The sequence below is a fragment of the Colossoma macropomum genome, unplaced genomic scaffold, assembly GCF_904425465.1.
Source record: "Colossoma macropomum unplaced genomic scaffold, Colossoma_macropomum, whole genome shotgun sequence".
Taxonomy (NCBI): Eukaryota; Metazoa; Chordata; class Actinopteri; order Characiformes; family Serrasalmidae; genus Colossoma; species Colossoma macropomum.
This window is the reverse complement of record NW_023494793.1, coordinates 9,149,312-9,174,283: the sequence shown is the minus strand read 5'-3', so window position 1 is coordinate 9,174,283 and position 24,972 is coordinate 9,149,312. Positions and strand designations below refer to the sequence as shown.

The window sequence follows — 24,972 nt, the reverse complement described above, 5'->3', positions numbered from 1 at the left end:
TTTCTCGTGATGTCACACATACTACTGAAGTCACTCCTAGACCAAGCTAAAACAGAACACTGTGTCTTTTTTCACAGCATGTCTGTGGACGTCCAGGCTAAAAGAGAGCAGCATTTTGGCTTCATAAGTGAAAGAGTTCAAACTAATCTATTATCAGACAACTCAGTCCACTTTCAGAGAGGTTGATTGTGTATGTACGAACTTCATATTTTATATGTTCTTGTGAAATTCTTATGATTAAGATTTTTCTTGTTTTTTTTTTTCCAGTGTCTAGATAATCAGTCAAACTTTGCAGTTTCTCTACAGTTCTTTTCTGTTGCCAGTCCTTGAGTTAGCAGTCCTGCTGAAAAATCCAACTTTTTCCAAACCACAGCTTATTAATTTTGTATGAATCCATTCAGTGTCTGACAGCCTTGGCAGTTTGTCCTGCTCCAAAAAAAAGTTAAAAGTGGCTTCATCATCCACACATAAGATATCCCATTTTAAAATGTTTGAAAACAACATGCCGCACACATGATCATCTCCAAATGGAATCTTACTCGTGTTTTCAGTGTTGGAATTCCTTTTCTTTCTTTTTTTTTAGTAAGTAAGAAAATGATAGTGCCACGTAGAGGAAATCTGAGGCAATTCAGTAAAAGGAAAAGAGCACCATTAATACAGAAGCACTTCAAACATTAACAATCTGCTTTTTCCATTATTCAAGCATCTGAGTGCGTGCTTTGTCCTCACTGATGATTTGTCACATATTGTTATTTTTAGTTCGCTTTTCATGTTGGACTGAATCCTGTTCTGTTCCTCATTACTTGGCTGTCAGCCACAGCTTTCCTTCAGTGTTGCTTAGTGTTCACTGCAGTATACAGCAGTACAGACTGCTGCTTTGTCTTTTAAAAAAAAAATGAAAGGAGTCCAGTTTGATCCGGGAGGTGACAGATGTGTAAACATTCAGATTCTTAGTCAGATTTGATAATTTAGCAGATTGTTGACCTGCTCAGAGGGATTACTGACCAGGCCAGTGGGACCAGTGCTCAGGAACCTCTGACTGTTCCTGGATAGAAGGCCTGAGGGGGCTCAAAAGCTTTGGGCAATTCGCTGCAGATAGAAGCATTAGATGAGCAAATAGCCATTAAATATATATATATATATATATATATATATATATATATATATATATATATGTATGTATATATATATACACAAATGACTAAATGCATGAAATAAAATGAATAAAATTAGAAATGTTATCTGTTGTCAAGCCCCTCAGGTTTCAGTTTTGTGGCTGGTTTGTGGCTTTACACAAAAAATTCTGCAATGTACGTCTAATTTTGTTTAATCTAAAAAAAAAAGATGAAAATTTGCTTTGCTGAGTGCAAATAAACAAAAACATGACTATTGTTTAATCTCACTTTTCCCTTATTAGTTCATTTAAATTTTTATATTTTTCCCTAAGATGCTGCTGCTTAAGGGTCATGATCTTTCCTGGCTCTGTTTTACATGTGTTTGTTTTTTATTGGCTACTTTTACTACTGACTGATAGTGTATGGATTTTGTTAACATAAAATATGAACTTTTTTTTTCTTTTCACTCTAACCACTTATGACTTAGACTGTGTTATCTTTATTGGTTTGATGTCAGACTGACGCTGAGACAGATTTTTTTAGACTGATAAATATGTGGTCAGTAACCTGCCTCCAGAGACCAGAAACATTCAGTCCTGTGGTTCCAGACATTCAGGCCAGTTAACCACTAAAACATTACTTACTACACAAAACCACAAAGGACAACTACTGCAGCCCACTCCACATGCTGTTACAGCACTCTGTGTAATAGCAAGTTGGGCAATACCAGCCTTTTTGGCTTGTATGTGTATGTTTAATGCATGATTCTAAAATAAGACAGAGAAAATTATCCCTCCTATAGGAAATGTACCTATGAACTACATTATTTTTATAGACTTCCATAGGAACTTGCATGTAGTTGCGGGTTTAAAATGCTCTTAATCACCTATTCTGTATATTGAGAATAAATATTCAAATTTATTCCCTGAATTTGTTTAGCATGCAGTATTTTCATATTGGCTTGATGGCTAGTTTTCTGAAATGTTTAGCTGCCTGAGTTTTATATTTTGCTTAAAAATGGAAAATAACATTGTTGAAATTGTAATATTGTCCCTTTTCTCTGCCTGGTTCTAGCAGTACCTGCTTTGTAGAAATGTTTATTTATATAGCGCATTTCACATACAAAGGCAATTCAATGTGCTTTATGCTTTTCCTAAATAAAATCAAAAAGAACCATAAAAGAAAAAATATAGACAAAGTGAGAAATGTAAAAGAAGACACAGAGTAAAATAATTGGAATAGAATAATAAAGTGCTAAAAGGATACAAAGTGCAATAGCTGAAAGAATTAAAACCAATAATCAAAAGGAAATAAATCTAGACAAGGGCAACTTAATGTGCTTTACAGACATAAAAGCAGCATAAAAATCTAAAAATTAAAGACAAAGTACTTAGATGTTAAAATTAGCTTATTAAATGTGCAAAGCTGAAAATAGAGTGTAGTAAGAAAGTACAAGTCTTAGAGCTCAGTTCAGCGTTCATGAAAAGAGAGTGTTCGTTTTTAACCTGGATTTATGACTTGCTACATTTGGAGCACATCTGATTAAATATTACTTTGGAAGATTTGAATTTTACTCATGTATTATTTGACTTTAAATACGTTCAGTACTTTTACTCAATTACATTTCCAAGAAAAAACCTTAAAATGTTTATGTCTTACATTTTTATTTAGACCTAGACAAGAGTAATTGTTACAAATCTCAAAGGACAGATTTTTCTCTTTTTTTCTGGTCAGTCACTTGAGGTTTGAATTTATTGTTTTAATTAAAACATCCAACCATATTCATTTCAGTGTAAAATGAAACTGCTAATGAAAATGAAAATGCTAATTTGTCTGTGAGAACAAGGACAATTAGTCACCGCACCACATACCACACACCACCAAACAAAGAAAACTTTATTTTTTTGTTAAAACATTTACTTTTTATTGAGCATGTTTAAATGTCAATAACTTTTTTACTTTCACTGGTATATTTTTTGGCTCCATATTTTCACTTTAAACCGAGTAAGACTTTGACAAAATACTCATACTTCCATTTAAGCACAGTTTCTCTGTACTTTTTACACCTCTGGTCATGTGAAAAAGTTTTTGCAATTTTTTTCCAGCTAGTCTAAAATAAATAAATAAATCAAATAAAGCTTCTTTTAGCAAAAATCACCAAAATAAAAAATGGAATTCGACCATTAAAGTACATTTTAAAATGAAAATGAAATGAATGGAAATTCCAGTCGACATGTTATTATTGCTAACTGCTATAACAACGCTAACTTGTTTTTTGCTTATGTACTCATTCAAAGTATTTCATTAGACTGTACTATATAAAAACAACTACATAAAATATTTTCCATTATAGGATTAAACATATATTTACAAAATTGACAGTTTATTTTTAAGTACATTTAATTAAATGTTTGTTATTTTCTTCCTATTCTATTTTATTCTGTGTAAAACGTTTTCATTCATCCGTCGGTTTCATTCATCAGTCAGAGTCTGTAACACATAATTACAATAAATAAATAAATAAATAAATAAATAAATAGTAGCAGATCATCAGATCACTGCGCGCGTGCTTAAGCGTCATTTTAGTCATGAGACTTGAATCGTGGGTGCTTGTGGGAAAAAGAGTTTTATTGGAGGACTTTTAAAGCCACGACTACAGTCATTAAGGCTGCTTCAAACTCCGTATCCCAGCTTACACTGCGGCGGACACTCCTTGCATATGACTTCCTTTTCACTTTTTATCAGAATTTTCAGACTAGACGCTAAAAGCGTGTATTGGTGCCATGGTATTTGACCTGGCAGCGATGTGAATAGATTTACGCGTCTCTGAGAGGAATTTCCGGAGACCCAAATATGATAATTCAGTGGTCGTACCCCTAGCTCGGTATCGTCAATTGTTTACCTTGACGTCTGAGTTAGCAACCGTGCACTATTCTCCAGTGTAGGCGATGCTAATGCCTGGTTAGCGGTAGCCTTATGAGATTCATTTGGCTGTCCGTGGTGGGGGTTCCTGTAACCTAAGAAGGTTTTGCAGCTATATCTAATATCTTTCAGTAATGGAAGAAGTTGATCGGATTTTAATCCACTCTCTAAGACAGGCTGGCACGTAAGTGTTGAAGCACCTATCGTTGGTCATGATTGGAGTGGCATTCCCAACCTGCTCTGATCTCACTGCTCTCCATGAAATTTTTTTTAAATAAAAGTCAATTCAGTTTAATCTCTTATAGACAGTTAAGTGTGTTCCTGTAACTGTATGCGTTGTATGGAAGTGCTCCTTGCATACCTTTTTAAATGTTATTCAAACTATTTGGCACATATATCTTTTTTCTTAATGCAAGACATGAAGCAGTATGAGGAAATGCTTGCATATCATGTTGCAGTAAACTGACTGTAATTGTCAGTGTGTCTGTGTATACTCACAGTTTTCCATGCTACCACCTGCTTTTGTCCTGTGAGTCCTTTTATCCTATGTATGAGTTTCATATGAATAAACACTGCCCTTGATCTCTCCCCTGTCTTACAGAGACATTGATGAAGATGTCCAGAGTGTCAAGCAATTCACCAGCGAGCTGATAGTGGAAGCGGTGGTGCGATGCCTACGTGTGATCGATCCAGGTCTGGGCAGCGGCCTGTCCACCACGCTGCCCCCGGGCATGTCTGCCCGCTTCAGGCTGGGAATGAGCCTGGCCCAAGCCTGCCAGGTGAGAGCTGGGAACACTTTGTGTTTTTGAATTCTGGATCCAGTTGGTTACAGCGTAACTGCTTGAAAACAGCCTGACCTCAAAGGCTGTACTAATATCTCGCATTCTTAAGTTATGCAGAGATACTTATATGAGAATTCTCACCAAGACTTTAAATGTAGACTGCTGCACTATATTTAGCAGCTTAGTTCTCTGCAGACAGAGAAATTAATAAACTTTTCCAGCAGGAAAATGTAAATGCAAGTTCCTGAATTATATTTAGAATTACAAAGACCCAGGCATGGTACTTTAGAAACATAACGTCATAATGCATTTATTACTGAAGTTGTCAGCCTGGCAGTGAGCAGTGAATGTGAGATAAGAGTGAAGAAAACTGCAGAAAAATCCTGTACGTGCTCACATCTGCACTCAGTTTTGCTGAATGAATGTTGCAGCAGGCTAGTATTGCTTAAACTTGAAGTTGATTCATGCTACGTTTATTTTTATGAAGAGTTAAAGAGGAATTCCACCCTTTTTTCAAAATCTCTGCATAATTAAATGGTTAAGATGTAAATGTCATTCAGAGTGTTTTGATATGAAATTGTCTGTTCTAGAGAAACTTACAGGGTCGGAATTCTTCACAGTGGTGGTGAAAAGAACCAGGGGCCGGATTCATGAAAGCTTTCATAAGAAAAAACTTCTTGACTTTAAAAAAAAAAAGGTTCTTAAGACAAATGCTAAGACGTTTGTAAGAATGTTCTTAAATGCAGTACTCAAGTAAAAACTTATAGATATTCTCTCAAGATAATCTTAATTATTTTCCTAAGATTTTCTTAAGAAGAAAATTTTGTTTTCTTATGTATGCATTTGACCATGTACAATAAGCGACACAAGATACATTCTGAAGTTGAATGAACTGTTTCCATTATTTAGTTTAATCCACTCAGAGGATAGCAAAATGGAGGAAAAACATCAAACCAAGTGTTTAAAAACTTTCAGAAAACAAGATTTAGAGGTAATGGTGGAAGAAATTGCCAACAGGAACAAAATCCTCATTGGAAAATATGACAGTTGTGGGGTGAGGCAGTGTCCGTGATAAATTTAGATGCTCACCTTGTCAGACAAGTATGAGGCTATCGTAAGGTTAAGAAAACATTTAAGTACATAATATTTTCAAGAACAACTCTTGTTCTTAGAATTATTAAGGAAATAGTTAAGAAAATAAGATAATTCTTAAGATGTTGTTTGAAAAATAACAATTTCTCATAACTGTTTTCTTAAGAGTGAAGTTAAGGAAAAACACAAATGTAAGAAGATTTTCTTTTTTAAGATACGTTCATTAACCCGGCCCAAGGCGCTTGAAACATTTAATGCCTCTGAAAGCTACCTCACAGAAAGTTATTACATTAAATGGTTCCCTGCTTCCTATCACAACAATTGTAAAGAAGTCTGAGTTATTTAGTTTCTCCCCAATGGACCATTTCACATCAAATCACCTTGAATGACTTCATTTACATCTGATTGAATTGTGCAGAACTTTTGAAGAATTGGTGGAATTCCCCTTTATAGAATTTTAGAGCATTTTTTATGATATTTGTTCTGTACTGATCTTACACAGGTAAAATTGAGTGTGACTGGTCATTTGATTGTTTATTTTATGTAAGTAAATTGATTTGTAGCGCATTAAAGCAGTCAAGCACACCAGACACTGACAAGAACTCACAGTCAAATGCTGTGGCAGATTTTATTTTAGCTCTGTGTCTTTGCATACAATATTTAAAAATTCTGGTTAGACCAGAAAATGCTATTCCTGCCTTCCAGTGAGAAAAAGCATTTATATGCTCTTGTAAAAGTTGATGAAATGTTGTACATTTTTAATATTCTATACATTCTACTACACAATTACTGTTTATTTGCTGAATTTAACACATTGGGGGAAAACATAAAATGTGACTTGTGCAATATTTTTTTCCACTTTTAAAGTAAAAGAAATTGCACACTAAGATTTGCAGAAAAGTGTCATATTTTCAAATTGTGCTCGATACAGGATGTGTTAACAGATTTTTACTTAGAATATCAACAAAATGTGCTTTAACCTGGGGTGTTCACACGTTTGCAAATGACTATATGTATGCATATATGTTTGTTTAGGACCTGGGCTATAAGGGAGAGATTGGCTACCAGACGTTTCTGTACAGCAATGAGCCAGAGATCCGCTCTCTGCTCATGTTCCTGGTGGAGAAGCTGCCCAGAGAGAGTGCAGAGGCCTCAGACCAGCCAGCAGGTAAAACACCCTGAGATCAATCCATAAAAAGGATTTTCAGCAGAGGTGACTGGGGTCGGGGGACTAAAAGGTGCTGCATTTCATTGTGCTGTACATAAGGGCTTTAAGTGCAATCTGATAAGGGCCCTCAGGGGTTTTCCTATTCAGCTCCCATTTTGGCAGAATAGTGAGAATAGAGCTATATCGCTTTTACATAAATTCCTTTATATTTATATACTTTTTCTCTGTAGAATGCTTTTGTTTTCTTTTTGGAAGGTGGCCAAAGTCAACTCCATTCAGCATTGTGATAGCTTTCTTTTGTGGCTTTCTTTTTGGGGTTTTGATGCTGAATTTTTAATTGTTTGAGTCAGCAGGGGAGATCTCATTTTTAGCCAACTTGGTTTATTTGTGCTTCCACCAAATCCAAGCTATACAAAACTTTTAATAGCTATAGCTTCATGGTTGAACTGTGAGCCGCTTGATGTTTCCTGATCACTTTGTACATGTTGCGTCTTGATTTTAAGATGTCTTGCATGCCTGTATAGACTAAATAGAAACTTCCAGGTGTACAGTCATCTAGCTTTGTTCTTCATTCCTTGTACTCCCTGACTCATCCCTTTTCCCTTAGGGAAGTCTGCTCTCCTGCAGAAAGCCATTGCAGCCCAAATTAAAGCTCAGCTCGCCTTGCCTTGGCTTCCTCCGTCCTGCAGACTGCCCCTCCACTGCAAAACGCAGGTATGATTGACACTAGACACTTTCAAAAAGTGAAGTGCAGTTGTTTAATCCTTAGAAGTCTAGCGCTATTAATGTTACTTTGATGTACTATTTAAATTACGTAATTACAAATGGCATAACCTATGTACTTCAGTGTCCAAAAATTACAGTATACACACACACATGTATACATAATGTACACTTTCAACAGAAATCTTTCACCTGTTTCAATGATTTAGAAGAGAGAAATAACTGATATGAAATTACACCATGCTTTTTGTTAGCTGAGGGTTAACTTCTAAGGGTTAAGTAAATTGTAAATGCTGTGTTTCCTTAACAATAGTTGCATGATCTACGTAATGTACAGTACTCTGCAAAAGTGAGAGTATGTATTCTATATTTCTTCATGGATTCATGGTTTAATTTCCCATCAAAATGGCCATTAAGTGCAAGTTAACAGGAGTTTACAAAACTGGAGTTAAGTTTAAGAGTAACTATTAAAAGATACAGAGAAAATGGGACTCGTAACAACTGTGCAAGACCTGGTAGACCACCAAAAATGGCACCAAAACTGTTCTCAGAATGGTTGACTGTCCACCCCATAGTCCAGACCAGTCCAGTGTTAGGTATTCATTAGATCGTGAGAAATAGGGACCAAATGTGACCAACTTCTAAGACTGAGCTTTGGAGGTTTGGAAAAATATACCTAAATGTTTTTGAGTAACTGAAAGCAAAGAATATAAGCTGTAATAAAAGAAAAAAAAACACTAAATACTGAAAAAAAATGATAGTGTTTAGTTGTTGATGCTTCTGTGTAATTTTCTGTTAAACGTGTGTTTTCCATTTTTTCCACTAATGCTGAAAAATGAATAACTTATACTTAATGGTCATTTTGATCGGAAATTTAGTATATGAAGGGGGACAGACTATGATTTTTGCTCATTACTGTATTTATGACTTTTACAAATATTTAAAGTCTCTTAGTAGTTTAGTAAAATAGAAAAATTATTTGTCTTATAAAAATCTGCTCTTAACCGTTCTAATATAAATATTCACACAAATTACCTTTGTTAATTTCATGGATTTGTCTTCAGAGCCCAGGTCCGTGTCATAGTTTCCGTGCCCAGCCACTTAGTCTCCCATACTCGTTGAAAGCTCCCAGCAAGAAACAGGCTAAAGGTACAGTTTATCTGCTCTTTGCATATGTACCATCATTACTACACTGCGTGACTCCATACATGTCTTACACTGTGAAAGTAACTCTGTAATACTTGTGTAAATTCCTCTCAGAAGTGAAAGAGTACTGGAGGGAGCATTTGCTGCCTGTGACGTCCCAGCCTTCCCAGCATGCCTCAGTGCCCGCTTCTCTATTGGAGAACCATGTATCTGAACTCAGTGCCGCTCAAGAGTGGGAAAATGAGTGGAACAGCCAAGGCCTTCTGTCCAGACTTACTCCTGAGGTGTGTACTGGCCTTAACTTATCACACTAGTGCAGTGAGCTGACAGAGTTGTGAGCTTTGTCAGTAAAGGAATAGTTCAGAAATCAGATTTACATGGTTTCCTGTGTACTTTCAATGTCCGCCAGCCTGGTGTATGAAGTTTGCTGCTTCGGTTTTGCTGTGGAGGTACAGGACTCTCAGACTCAGGGTTTCTTATGGGGATTCTGGCACTGTATGTCATGACGTTACATATAAAAGTGGACTGAATTATGTTACATAGCTAAAAACAGCTGTAGCAGCCTGAATTCTGTCCATTTTTTTGAGAAAAGCATGTGATGATTTAAACATGTGATCTGAATAATGCTAATAGGCAGTGAATAAGCTTACAGCTTGAAACATTTGCTTGGATCTGAAGAGACCTGACTGCTCTTATATTGCAACAAACAGAGTGTGAGTTGGGTGCATTTTCATCAGTTGCTTTGAGGCAAATACATGTAAATTAAAGAAAGCAGTGCATGCCTGTACGGAGACGTATCATGGCTTTTACAAAAACAAGAAAAGTTTTAACTTCTCACTTGGTACTGTAACACCTTTAGAACACAGTGGTGAGTAAGTTTGTTTTTTTTTGAGCTCGAGCTGTTTCTGTCGTCATTTGAGAGCTTCTAAATATGGACAGCTAGGAAGTAGAGGTCTGTATTCCTGCGGATTTTCACTGGACCCTTGGGACCCGCCACAGTATCTTGCGGTGCGGGACTAATTTTCAGTGTCGTGCGCGGGAACGGGCGGGAAACCAGCCCACTGCAGGGGGGAGCAGGCCGAAGCACGCATAAAGAGAATCCTGTGAATTAATGAATAGCCTAAACAAAGTAGAATGATCACTAAATCATATATATAAACAATATAAAATGATAACAGTAAAATAGTTATAATGAATGAAGTTGTTCTAAAGAGCTGCGAAGCTACGATCACGTGAACAAGACGCAAATTTTTGTAGCTTACAGAGATGGCAGAGCCTTCAGTCCGACAGCCACAGCTGCCAGCAAAACACCAAAAACAACCACCTGTGGTTTAATTCCTGCTTTGTGTGTATTGGGAATAAACGTTGTTTGGTGAAGTTACTTCACAGTGAGCCTGATGACCATGACTGGTGTGTTATTTCAGCGGAGGATAATGTGTTTGTGAATAGACTGTGTCAGATATTGAATGCCAGTTTGCAGGAGCAGGCCAAAATGTTTTGGTTGCGGGTGGGAGTGAGACAAATGATTACGATTTTCTGTGGAAGCGGGACTGAAAAAACAGTCCTACACAGACCTTTCCAAGGAAGCAAAATAGCTAATCGGACCCTCTGACCCTACTGGTTTGGGTTTATGCATGTTGTTCACAGAATTAAGCAATAAGGTCCACAAGGCCCGGCATTGTAAGAAAGTGGATGTGTGGGACGTAAACAATGAAGCTGTTCAAGAAAGTACTTTAGTTTAGCCAAAGGGATGTTAAATTTGTTTTTATGTTGTATGTTCATTAAATTGTATAAATGCAATTGTTTTGGTCTCATGCAGCTTACATGAATGTCTAATTCTGAAATGTTTACATGAGGTGAAGTTGATATGTAAGTGTGTGAATAAGCCATCACTGTTGTTCCTTTGTAGGAAGTGTTAGGTTTACTCCTGTTCTTCCTCTTCAGCCGTGACTCAGTGTTAAAAACAGAAGTGAACATGTTAAAGAGGTACACAGTGATGTCCCTCACGCTGATGTGACATTCAGCATGTACATGTACTCTGGCCTGTCTGGTTTGCCCCCATGATGACCTTTCGCAACCCTCCTCGACATTCACTCTGTTTTCTAGCTACACACTACACAGTCGTCGGAGCTGTGGAAGGTATTCCTGTGCCCCAAAGTCAACAAGTGCTAATCCTGAACTGTCATTTATTAGTCTAAATGGCAGCAGTGTGCAGTGGATTTAGGGTTATGCAGGATTAACCCACAAATACTGTTTGGGGCAAATTTGACATTTAAAGGCATTGAAACCTCCCTAAATGTACATTTTTAGTCCTGAAATTTGATGGCTTTCCGAAAGTGAAAGTTTCCTGAAAGTTATGTTCAGTGTTGGTGCTTCCATTTTGATCATTGTCATTGAATTGAAAGTTCACCAAAGAGAACAGTGAGACTGTAAAACACTTTTAAAACTCAGCAATAAATGGGTGCTAAGGAGGGTCCACCACCCAAATACCATCTGGTCAGCAGCAGTCCTATGGTGGTCAGTTGATGGATGGGGTAGGGGGGCTGAGAAATTGTCCATCAACAGATGGGCTGCAGTAGGTAATTGTAAGGTTCAAGAATGTAAATCTATTGAAATCGTCGAAGGTATTATTCTCTGTTCTTGGGTTAAGTAGGCCTGGTTTGGGATGGTTAATGTCCTTTAAAAATGATTTAACATTATAAAATCATTGTTGAATTTTTAAGTGTTCCCGAAGAAGAAAAGGATTTGATGGTTCAAAATGTGGTTTGGAATATGTGAGAGTTAAAAAATTGTGTTTCCAAGCAGCTGGGAAGTCATCAGTAGTCCTCAGAAAGCTTCCTCTCACTCAAAACTGGGTGTTGTAGTAGCATATTTTGATTTTAACTTCAAAATCTCTGAAGGAATACTAACAAACAAACATCTCTCTGTTATACAGCTCTCTCTGTATATGCTCAGAGAGAGCTGTACAATAGTAGTGGAATGTGGTTTCTAGACTTACTACATATCAGGGTGTCCAAGTGTGTCATGGTGCCCAAGGTGCCCACTCTTTTCTTTAAAACAGTTTTTGGGAAAATAACATCTGAAGATGGTGTCATTTCATACATCTCACTCTTTCAATCATTCATCTTTCTTCTGAACTGTGACTCTACAGTATAGCTTTTTGATTCTCATATATCTCTGTTGCACCTTCAACCACAGAGATGTCTATACTTAATGCTTTCCTTTATGTATCAGGTCATTTTTGCTGCATTAGTTATTGCTGCATGTATTTATCTGTTTTTCTTCACTTTTGAACAGTAGCTGCAGCTGTTGAAGAGTAAACCCACATTGGAGTCCTCTCACCTAAAGCTGGGGGCTGTAGGAGCTTATACTGATTTTAAATTGAATGTCTCTAAAGAACTGATAACAGTGAAATGTATCTCTCCTGAATTCACCCCTCACTCTCCTTTCTGCAGGACTACCGTTCTAGGAAACGAGCGCGGCTGCAGAAGCGAATCGAGGAGCAGCTGAGGACGGCTGCTCAGCCACGGCCTGATACCCACGGCGCCACACGCTCGACCTCTGACCTCGCTGAGTTGCTGAACTCCTTCGGAGGGACAGCCACAGGTGGAGACGTCCTTACCAAAGGCACACGCTTTACCCACTCTGAGAAGTTCACCTTCACACAGGTAGATGACATCCAACGCTGCACTCAGTTGCTAAAAAACTTAACACCAGTTACTTACATAGATTTGGCTTTGTCTTCCTCTGAGGTTGCACTGAGTAAAAGGACTGCTGATCAACAGTAGATATACTTGTACAATTTACACACCAAGTCCATAAAGTGCTTCTCTTCAGCACTACATATTTTTAAAATTAAACCAGCCATATTTGATTTGTGAGTTTGCCAGATGTATTAAAATCTGACTAAACAATTAGAAAACAGCTCATACTCCAGTGATTGTTGGATAAAAATGGCTGTGCTCATGCTCATAGTGGTTATCACTGCCAATAAATCATTGTGCAGTAGAAAAAATAGTACAAAACAGTACTATTAGAGAAATATTCACCAGGAAATTGCTCAACACGGTTCAAATTCAGCTGGTGGGTCTAAACGTAGGCCTATAGCCTGCATCAATGCTAAATATAAACCATAGTTTATAGAATTTCTTATAATTAAATAATGATAAATCTGAGGCCATACTAATTGCATCTCCAGCCACCTTGAAAATTGGACAATCCACCCTGGCTATCACAGATTTTATTACTAACTCTGTCGCCCAGGTTGGGAATATTGGCGTCAATATTGACTCCACAAATGACTCCACATTTTCATTTGATGGCCACATTAAAACATTACTAGAACAGTATATTCTCGTCTTAAGAACATTTCCCTGATACGTTCTTTTCTTTCCCACTCTGTAGCTGAGATCATTATCCATGTTTTTATTGCATCCAGACTTGTGTACTGCAGTGCTGATCTTTACGGGCTTCCTGCCTGTGAGCTGAAGAAGTTGCAGTATGTCCAGAACTCAGCTGCTAGGGCTCTCATACATACCAGACCATAGGAACATATAATTCCCCCTCTGAAATGCTTACACTGGCTCCCTGTCCACTTTCGTACACAGTATAAAATGCTTCTTTTGGTTTTTAAGTCCCTGTATGGTCCGGCACCTCCTAAACGTTCTGCTCCTCTTCAGACTTGTTGACATTCCCGCTTTCTCCGGTCCTCTGACACCCGCCTGCTTTCTGTCCCACCTTCTAAGTTACACACTTTTGGAGAGCAGACTCTTAGCGTTGCAGACCCAAAACTCTAGAACACTATCATACTACATCCCCATTCTTGTGCCTCCCTCTCCTCATTCAAAAACGGTTGAAAGTCTATCTCTTCTAGATTGCTTTCTCCCATACTTATAAACTTATCTTCGTTTTTGTTGTTTTTCATTTTTTGGCCTAATTTTAAAAATACCAGCTGCCCTTTTAAAATTTCATGATAAATGGACCAACAGAAAAGACTCAAAATATTTTGTAATAAAATTGATTTGCATTACATTTTGTGCTGTAAAGTAAGCATTTTGGAGGTACATTGTTTTGACCAACAGGAATTGTATACAAAATCATTTATCACTAATGAGAAAAGATGTATTGCACTAGAGTTAGCTGACTAGCTCGTTTCTATGTGCAGGTCCTGAGCAGTTAAATATGATTAGTACAAATAGCACAAGTGCACAATCTTGATTATAATCAAATTCCAATAAATAAACACACAACCAGCTCTCACCCTTTGCTTTGCCACCCCCCCATCACCAGAGATACACACAAACTATAGTTAAATTAGTCCTTTAGCAGCGCTTTCTTTTCCTCTGTATTTGTCCTGGAACTACATGGCTGTGCAAAAGTCAGAGACCATCTTTCAGTTATTTAATTTCCAGTTATCTGATGGTCACAGTTTTGGTGGTCTACCAGGTCTTGCTCAGTTGTTAGGGGTCCCATTTTCTCTAAGTTTTGAAAACTTCTGTAATTTTTTTTTTCACTTGTTTTTCTTTGACTTTCCCATTGCTTATGCAAGTGGATTATCTTATATCAAATCTCCCCAGAAATGTCTTATGAAAAATTAGTAACTTGTACTTGGCTGTTTTGACTAGAAATTAAATCAAGGGCGAGTGGTCTCTGACTTTTGCACAGTATTGTACTTTGCAAGTATATGTGATATGAAGATTTCCCAGGAAAAACACTTTTGCACAGCAGATCAAACATATGTTTTTTGTCCTTCATTAAACACACTGTGTAATTTAGTGTGCATAGGACTTAAAAGTGAGTTAAAGTGCAGAGGTTTACCCTGCAGCTGGAATTCAGACACAGCTGACACTTTGGATTCAAGGTTAAACTAATGGACTTGAAACGTCTTTGTTTTGCAGGAGCCTGAAAAAGCAGCCCAGCAGATGGCAGCAGCAGCAAGTGCACTTCCCAGCTCCCACCAGTCAGAGGAGGACCTGAAGGCAAAGCAAGAGGCAGAGCTCTCAGACCTACAGCAGCAGCTGCAGCAGCTGTCAGTCCAAATGGAGGAAGTGGGCGGAGACATCAGACAGCTTACAGTGTCCATTCATCAGGTAAAGATACCTGCTTGATTTGAGTGTGAAGTTACTTTAGAACTGACATCTCAAGTGAAGCACTCATGACAGTTACACTAAAGCAGAAGTTAGCAAACTAGGTTTCACAATCACATGTGTGGTTACAAGTCACTTCTAATGTAAGAGCTTGAGAAGAATCTACATCATGATAGTGTCAGCTTACAAAATTGTGCAAAATTTGCACACTTATGCAGTAAACAGTAAAAGGTCTGTTCACTCTTTGAAAATGAAATGTAAATTTAGGTAAGTAACTGTCAGGGTGCACACACAGACAGCATAAGCAGAGCACTATAAGCATACTCATGCAGAACTTCCCCTAGTTTTAACAGGCCCTTGACCACTTGGTCTCACCATTTCCCTTCTGAGGAATCTCTGAAGCTATCTTAAGGGTCGTTCTATTGATTTCACACCCCCCCGAATTTTCAGCCACTTCTGTGTATTGCATATTACATCTCTATTCAACAAACTCTCTGAGGAAATAAAACAAAAAGCATACGTATTAAGGCATTTAAACTTTTATTCTTACAAAATATCACAACTGAAAACATCACATCTACGTGTACCACCACAGGAACCACAGGAACGCACAAAGTGTACAGAACTGCAGTGTACAAAACCACAAGAACACACAGTACCATTTCCATTTCGCAGCAGATGTTTTGGTCACATGGCATATTACAAATATAGAGTAAGGGTGCCCACAGAGGACAAACTTAATCTCATTGTAAACATAATGTGCTGCTTTAAGCAGAAAGATAAATTACTGCAAACCCAAAGTGATATGGCTGATATTGGAGAATGCCCATCATTCTAGTGGTGTTCATGTCAAAGTAAACAAAAACTTAATTATTGAAACAAATATTTTCAATGAAATGTCAAAAAAGTCTTGGATAATAATCTACTTGAAAAACATACATTTGGGTGAGTAAAGTGCTTTCATTTCAGATGTACCCTTTATTAACTCAAGTTAAGTTTCTCAGATGAGCCCTTTCAGGAGTAAGGGATTGAGTGAACACAAGTGTCCACTTCAGCAGCAAACTTGCTGTTTATTAGCCCTTGACCTCTGACGTTGTGCATCATTCTGTAGTCAATTTTGTCTAAAAATTGCCTCCATCGTACCATGTGATAATCAAAAATGTTTCAAACCCGATGGTTCTGTGTACATTTTCCCAGCCCAGTGTCACTGTATTCTCTAAATTACAAGATTTCACAGTAGAAATATGAGTGTTACATACCTCACGCACAGTTTCACTAGCAACTCCTATTGTAGCCTTAAACTGCAAAAGCAAGTTAGTACCATATTTGACAAAGGTTATGATGCACAACTGTCAGCTTGCATGTTGCAGTATTCATACGCCGGTTCCCGACCAACCTTGTAATTTTTTTGATCCGGCGACATTTGGATGAAAAAAGGTCTGCTTTAGAATATTTTTATTTACCACAGGGTGTGATAGCAGTGATTTTAAAAACACTATTTATTTTTCTCATGATGACACCTTCAGTGACCTGTAGCAGTAAAATACTTTCAAATGCTTACTGTACACTGCTACGGAGCCCCGGAGGGGAAGGAGGTAAAATTAATTCGAGCGAACGTTTTGCAGTTCATACGCACGTTTTCCTTTATTCGTGATCACGATTTTCTAATTCGTTCTCTCGTTATAAATAACAGCTCCCAGAGACTGTCTGATGGGTTTTGAAGAGTTAGATTGATGAGATAATGGACAGAGATGCTCATCAGGTCTGATTTTGATTTGGGGCGTTATGAGGAAACTGCAGCTCCTCTTCAGAACAAACAGCCCTCAGATTCATCAGTACAGCCGCAGTTTGGTGGTGAAATGAAGGAAGACAAACTACAACCACAATCTTCACTAAACTGCACTTTCTAATGATCATATTTAACAGAGATAAAGACGCAGCACGGCCGCTTAGCACAGTTTCTGCTCCTGCGACAAGCTGCGGTGTTAGAGATCATCACACAATTACAGGAAGAAATGGTGAGCGTCAGCGTTTCAACAAACTCAAATTAAACACACACAGAAACATTCACGTGGAATGAGGTCAAATGGCGAGAGAGTTTAATAGATCTATGGATTAGATATAGATATATTAATGTGAGGATGTTGAAACGCTGATCATTTCATCCTGTAATTGTATGATGGTCCCTAACACCGCAGCTTGACCGGGAGCAGAAACACTGTGGGCCATTCGCTGTGAAGAGGAGCTGCAGTTTCCCCATAACCCCCCAAATCAAAATCAGACCTGATGAGCATCTCTGTCCATTATCTCATCAATCTAACACATCAATACCCGCCAGACAGTCTCAGGGAGCTGATATCAAAACACAAACAGCAAGCGTTCAGTTAAAAATAAAACATGACCACGGTTAAAAAAAACGAGAGAACGAACTAGAAAATCGTGATCACGAATAAAAAAAACAAAAAACCATGAAGTAAAGAAAACATGCGCACGATTAAAAGAAAACGAGGGAACGATTTAAGAAATCGTGACCATGAATAAGAGAAAACGTGCGTACGAACTACAAAACGTTCGCTCGAATTATACTTTACCTCCGTCCTCTCTGGGGCTCCGTAGTTTTCTCTGTGGAAGCCGAGTTTCATTTATCAGTAGAACACCAAGGCCAGTTCAATATGAAGGGTTGATTGCACTCCTCCATGCAGAAGGACAGGGGTTTCTTGACTTTCTTGCTATCGCAGACTGAGAATGACTTGAGAAAGATATGTTGCTGATTGTATGTTGTTTAACTGTGATTCAGCTGTGTGTGCATGTGCTTTTGTAGGTGTCAGATGAGCTGAAACAGAGGGAGTTAAGCAATTCAGAGAAGCAGGATACAGTCAGGGTGAAGAAACAGACTATCGACCTCCTACCAGATGCTGAGAACAACCTGGTCAAGTTACAGGTAGCAGATCCACCCTTATAAACTATAATCTACAAATCTATTGGTTTATCTGCCTTGCTGCATTCTCAGTATGCCTGTGTTTCAGAGCCTGGTGGAAGCTAGCGCTAAGCGAGTGGTTCATTTGGCTTCACAATGGGAGAAACATAGAGCACCGCTTATTGACGAACACCGTCGACTCAAAGAGCTGTGCAGTAATCGAGAGGTACAGCCATGGTGTCAGATTTTGTTTTTTTTTTTTTTGTATTAGCGTCTGTTGAACAGTAATACCATAAAATTCCTGTAGTATTGGTTAAAGCATATGCATAAAGCATAATTAAATGTGGATGTGCACATAGTGTGTGTGCATGTGTGTTAATAAACCAAAAGAGGAATTCCACAGATTTCTCAAAATTTCTTCATAATACAGTAGTTGAGATGTAAACTAAGTCATTCGGGCTGGTTTGATGTGAAATGGTTCACTATAGAGAAACTTAAAGGCTCTGTTTTAAACGTCGGTGGTGACAGGAACCAGGGATTGCAGTGTCTACAACACAAATGTAGCCAATTTTTTTTACTATCCAAAACCACCAGTGAACCTCCATGTGTCTTCTGAGTTTTATATGTGATGTGGATGATTTACGAAATGGTGATAAGTATGAAAAATAAGTCTTTGGGAACTGTTTTGCCTTACTCTGCATGTCTATGCCCTGATTGAGTTTTAAAAATATATTTTTGTCCAGCAAAAACAGAACTATTTTGTCTCAGAACTATTGTAAAGCAATTTCTCAGGCATCAGACAACTTGCTCATAATCATTTCATGTAAAAACTTTCTGTGAGGAAGCTTCTAGAGGCATTAAATGCTTCGGATGCGTGGTTCCCATCACCACCACCGTAAACAATTCTGACTCTGTAAGTTTCTTTAGAATGAAGCGTTCAACATCAAACCCTGTAAATGACTTTGTTCACATTTTAACCATCTAATTATGCTTAAATTCTGAAAAATTGGTGGAAATCCGCTTTAATAAATCCGGTCATTTTGTAACTGTCAAAAAGTGAAATACTGAAACTTAAATTTAATTCAGATTTTTTTTTTACTTTCCATGTAAACATTGCCCTGCTCACTTAAGGTAAGAGGAAAACTTGAGGCCAGAATGCACTTAAGATGTTTTATGTAGATGACGACAAGTGTTCATGAGTCAGTCAGCAATCTAATTTGTCTGGTTATGTTTACACACATGAGCAGATGTAGAAAAACGAAAGATGACTGATTAACAGTGTAGATGCATGGAATAAGATGAATATTGAGCTTAAATCCAGGTGGTGTTATTGCATTTCTTGAAATCTGAGTGTTATATGCAGTATAAGACTTCATGTATGTAAATATAAATGCTCTCAATTCTTTTGTATTACTGAGGTTAAGGTTAGTGTTAGGCTTGTGATACACTAGAAATTATTACTACATATGTGTGTGTACAATAAATGTAAAACACAGCAGTGTGCTAAAGTATTAGGCATCTAAGTGCATCATCTAAAGGCATTTATTTTGGCAATAAACGGGGTTTTGCTAGTAAAAACACAATTAAACATACATGCAGTAAAAAAAATATATATATTATTTTTTATTAATCATGTCATGAGCTAGTTAAAAGAACACAGGTTTGCTATCAGATTTCTCTTCAACTACACAAGCATCGACTTCCACAAGGAGTTTTGGAATTTTGTTATTTGTATTATTGCAAGATTAGTGTTTTTCTATGCACGTAAAAGCTTATAGGCCAGATAAACAGCTTTTTAAAATTAATTTTCTGTGTTGTATGACCCCCACATCCTGACATTGTTTAAAAACCTGCGTGTGTGTGTGTGTGTGTCTGTCACATGCAAAAAATGACCACTTCTTTAATTTCTCACTAGATGGAGTCATCCAGGAAGTTGTCTGAAATCAAGGACCTCCACGATAAAATCCGGTATTCTGCTGAGGAGGCCAAAAAGAAGGATAGCCTGTATAAGCAGCTGGTAGGAGACAGGAGTGCTTTAATTGCATTTTTCATTGCCTCCACACTACTACATCAGCAGTACATCATTCTGTCATAGACTGTGTTTATACCTTCCTCTTGCTATGCTCCTGCTACAGATAACAGAGTACGAGACTTTGCCTAAAGACGTCTCTCGCTCGGCCTACACTATGAGAATCCTTGAGATCGTCAGCAACATTAAGAAACAGAAAGAGGAAATCACAAAGGTTTTTGTTCACTATTCTTTCAGTCGCTGTCTGTTACTGAGACCATGCAAAGTAGGGCATTTTGATATATTCTTCCATTCAAAAGTTTGGAATCACTGTTTTCAATAATATAAAACTAAAATTTGCATACACGTGTAAAATGATTGTAATACAGTTTCTAAAAAAGAGAAAGAAAAAGTACTGGTTATAGAAAGCTGTGAGAAAAGAAAGAAAAGTTTTAGACAGGTTCATCAGCACAATAAAAAAGAGACACACAACTCTCTCTATATATATATAACAAAATTCTGATAAATATATAAATAAATATTAAAATTATAGTATGTTGTTTATCATTTCATATTTCAATTTAGTCATTTAATACTCCAAAAAACATTGGAGTGTTGAATAAAATATCTAAAAATACCTTCTGGTGTCCATAATATTTCAACTTTCACTGTATGTTATAAATAAAATAATTTCTAGTGGTTCCAAATGTTTAAGTATTGTATTTTAATTGATAGATGTCTCATTTGAGTCACAAATGTCATTCGTTCATGGCAGATTTTGTCAGATACTAAGGAGTTGCAGAAAGAGATTAATGGACTCACAGGAAAGCTTGACAGAACATTTGCTGTAACAGATGAATTGGTTTTTAAGGTGAGTCCTTACACTAAACTTTCAAAGTAACTGTAACAGTTCAAGTGGAGAGATGACCCCAGCATTGCTTAAATGTTCAGTGTGGTTATTCTTTTTTTTTGTTGTTTTTTTCAAACAGGATGCCAAGAAGGATGAATCTGTTCGTAAATCTTATAAGTACCTGGCTGCCTTACATGAGGTGAGGCCTCTAGTTGTCTGTGTCTTCTGCAGTCATTCTCAAGAACAGAACTGGTGGATATCAAAATTGTGCCCCCTACCGGTTGTAAATTGCAGTGTTTAGAATTGCACAGTATCTTCCTCTGTAATTGAGAAAAAAGAAATGCATTCATGCTGCCTTCTAGTGACCCACTTATCTCATACTACCACCCACAGTTTGAAAACCACTGGTTTAAAGGAAACAAGCTCTTGCTTAGTAATTACATCGAGAGATTTTAAAAGCTGTTTCATCTGCCTTTCTCACCATTTCATTCATCTGTTCCTCCCAGAACTGCACCCAGCTTATTCAGACCATTGAGGATACAGGCACCATCATGAGAGAGATCAGAGATCTAGAGGAACAGGTGAGAACTTTACCTGATTATGGGTCAGTTTTCCAGACAGGGATTAAGCCTAGTCCTGGACAACCCATTTTGAAAGAAGATTCTCTATTGAAAGGAAAATATTAGTCCAAGACTAAACTTAAACCCTGTCTGGAAAGCTACACAGCTAGAATGTTGCTGTACTCTTCTGTTTGCGTTTACTTCAGTACAGCTTCCAGACACCTTAAGTTTTAGATCTGACCATTTTTCTGTATAGTTGAGTAGAGCAAATGTAGTTGGTGGCTGTGTCTCTGTGGTTATTTGATTACAGAAACAAAGCTTTGGACCTATAGTTTAATTAAAGCCATTGTCAACATGGTTTCAAATGTTTACATTTTTGTTTTAATATTGAAGATGCACCATGGAAAAGTGTGCCAGTGTTATATTCAAGAAATACATACAACTTAATAGCAGATAAATGTTCCTAAAACTCCGAGTTGCTGCCTGCTCAGAATTTTAAGGTTATGTTAGAAATCTAATTACTTTTAGCATCTAATGTTTGAGAAGTCAGGCTTTCATCTCATGACAGGCAGATTACAAACATATAATGTCCGATATTTAAACGCTCAGTTACACTAATGTTATATCTGCAACCTATAGCGAGCTAGCTAACTGCTGGAGCACAAGCTTCTGTTATAGGTTGGCACTGTCATATTTGCGGACAGGGTGGAGAAATTTCTCACTTGCTAGTAGTACTTGTAAATTGTGGGGAAACACTGTGAGCCTTGATGTTAGGGGGGTAGCTAACATCATTTTATTCCTACGGTAAAGGTGGATTGCAGTCTTGTAAATTAAGTTATTCACTTATAGTAGGATCCTGCAGCCAATGGCTAACACAAGTAGGACGCAGTGTCTAGCTACACTACAAACAACCATGTAATAAAGCTTCATAACAAGCACCGTTTGCAGGTTTAGAAAAGCTTAAAGAACATGCTTGCTCAGAGTTTTGAGTGGGACAGCAGTCACTATATGTGAGGTAGAGGAACGAGAGTACCTGATGTAGCTGACATAATGCTGACTCTGACTGATACAAGGTACTTTGGCAGATCTGACGTCACCTATGCCAAATTGAGTCCCACCCAACTCAAATCGAACAGAAGAAAATGTCAGAAATATCAGTTCAAATTTATCTTGACAGAAAAGACCAACAGCATGCCAGTTTTTTGTAAACTGTAGATAATAGAAGAAAATCATCAAAATGAGTGGACAAGGGCTTTAACATTGATATATTCACATTACACAAAAGAAATTTCTCAGTAAAGTCTATACCAGTGTCCTTTCTTTCTTCCTTTCCGTAGATTGAGACCGAGAATGGTAAAAAGACGGTTAGTAACCTGGAGAAGATTCTGGAAGACTATAAAGCTATTCGTCAGGAAAACTCCGCCCTAGCTGCCAAGATCAGGGAAGGCTAAGTCGACCCTGAATGTGTTTGCTGGTACTACAAATACTGTGATCGGCTGTCATGGTAAAGCTAGTGTCACTCCATCTCCGAGCTTACGAGCCTTCCGTCATCTCTTTCTTCATTTTCTGATCCACACACCAACAACATTGCTTTGTGCTGGAGATGTGGACACAAGACTTTTTTGTATCAAAATGACACAGATTTAGTTTGTTGTGAGAATGTTATCTGATACTAATGCTAGTCATCTGAACGAGATGTGTTTTTTTTTTGTTTTTTGGTTTTTTTTGGCCTTGACTGCAGTGGTTCAAGAAGGACCAGCACTTACGCTTTTGCCTTGTAAAAACAGCAAGTTTTGCAATACACAATGACAACTTTATTGTGTAGATGAAAGTCCAATTATTGCGACTGCTGATTTTCTGACAGTCATATTCATTTGGGAGAACATCAGAAGAACGGAGTTTGTATGAACGTGCAGGGATATGGCTTTGTTTGTCAGGTTTTAAATGAGAACACTTAAGTATCTTTGCACATGATTGTGTTGCAATAGGGAAGCAGTGAGCCCAAATCAATTCCTGTGGTTCCTGTAGATAACTGAAGCTCACAGTGTTGTCATATTGATTTAATGAGCAGTTTATCATTGTCTTTAACTTTTATCAAGCCAAGAACAATACTGTTTGTCTCTATCTGACCCTTGTCATATACCATGGGAAGTGAAATGTAAGGAAGACTGATTTTTCCAATCAAGTATTATCTCGACTTAATGACTTTTGTCAGAGCCAGTCTCTCTTGTTTGATTTTAAAGATTGCACACAACAAAATGGTAATTGTCATTCTTGGTTTTTTCTTTTTTTTTCTATTAAATCACCACGTCTTACATCCATGTGACTGGTCTGAACATCTCGTTCATCTCTCATGTGCCACAACTAATGCTGTGGCTGAACAATTTAGCGCAAAACTGCTGAACACATGATTTATCACTGTTCAAATGAATGCTCTAACTTTGTCTAATGTACAGAAACTGAGACAGTGTGTCTTTTCTGAAAGGACCAGTTCAGGCAGTTTCTTTTATACCATGGTCAAATGCTTGTCTCTCATTTGATTAAAGAGAATGCAAAAGGAATACAAGGGTGACATGTATTTACATTTTTGTGTACTTTTACACACTGATATAACAATATATACAGACATGCAAAGTGCAATGTATTTACTAATGCTCTCCTTTTTTTGTCCCATGAAAGCACTGGGAATGGTTTTGTGTGTGTATGTGTGAAATGTCCTCAGTGGTACATGGGGGGGGGTATGATTCTGAGATTAAATCTTGCTTGTCCTACTTTTACAAAATTAAAGGACAAAATATTTCACCCCAATATAACTACAGATACATCAATGTGGGAATTGCTGATGCAGATACACATTTATAATGTGCAGAAATTTTCCATCCCCTGGATTAGCATTACAGAGAAATGCAATACTTTTTAGTAGAATGCACTTATTTGCTAATGTGTTAGATGAATAAAGTGCAGATATTTCAGCACAGGAACACAAAGTTGCAAAACCATTCTGCTCTTCCAAAGTGAAAAAAACATCTGTTTGAAATATCAGTCAAATCTAAGCATCTTCTTGTGCAGATATTTTTCTTTTTAAATAAATATCTGCTGATACTGTTATGATTCTGATATCATTGTGCACCCCTACTTATAATAATAGTTATTATTATTATCATTACAACCCCAATTCCGAAAAAGTTGGGACACTGTGTAAAATGTAAATAACTGTAAATAAAAACAGAATGCAATGATTTGCAAATCTCATAGACCCATATTTTATTCACAATAGAACATAACACATATCAGATGCTGAAAGAGACATTTTACCATTTCACGGAAAACATTAACTCATTTAGAACTTCATGGCAGCAGCACAATGCAGAGGACGCAACGCATTCTTGTCTGATGTAGGATTCTAGCTGCTCAACAGTCCTGGGTCTTCTTTGCCGGATTTTTCGTTTCATGATGCACCAAATGTTTTCTATTGGTGAAAGTTCTGGACTGCAGGCTGGTCAATTCAGCACCTGGACTCTTCTCCTGCAAAGCCATACCGTTGTGATGGATGCACTATGTGGTTTAGCACTGTCCTGCTGAAATATGCAAGGCCTTCCCTGA

The 24,972-nt window shown here is 37.5% G+C and overlaps 1 protein-coding gene across 1 annotated transcript; it reads left to right on the top strand.

The window, feature by feature from the left end:
• The first annotated feature begins 3,811 nt into the window (after positions 1 to 3,811).
• Positions 3,812 to 24,140, top strand: ccdc22 (coiled-coil domain containing 22). The gene is made up of 16 exons (XM_036578410.1): positions 3,812 to 4,221; positions 4,639 to 4,816; positions 6,947 to 7,079; positions 7,687 to 7,793; positions 8,867 to 8,951; positions 9,063 to 9,232; positions 12,404 to 12,616; positions 14,846 to 15,037; positions 17,856 to 17,975; positions 18,061 to 18,177; positions 19,867 to 19,968; positions 20,087 to 20,194; positions 20,735 to 20,830; positions 20,949 to 21,008; positions 21,316 to 21,390; positions 22,707 to 24,140. The coding sequence occupies exons 1-16, from the start codon at positions 4,172 to 4,174 to the stop codon at positions 22,818 to 22,820; spliced, it is 1,920 nt and encodes a 639-aa protein (XP_036434303.1). The 5' UTR covers positions 3,812 to 4,171; the 3' UTR covers positions 22,821 to 24,140.
• Positions 24,141 to 24,972: the final 832 nt, after the last annotated feature.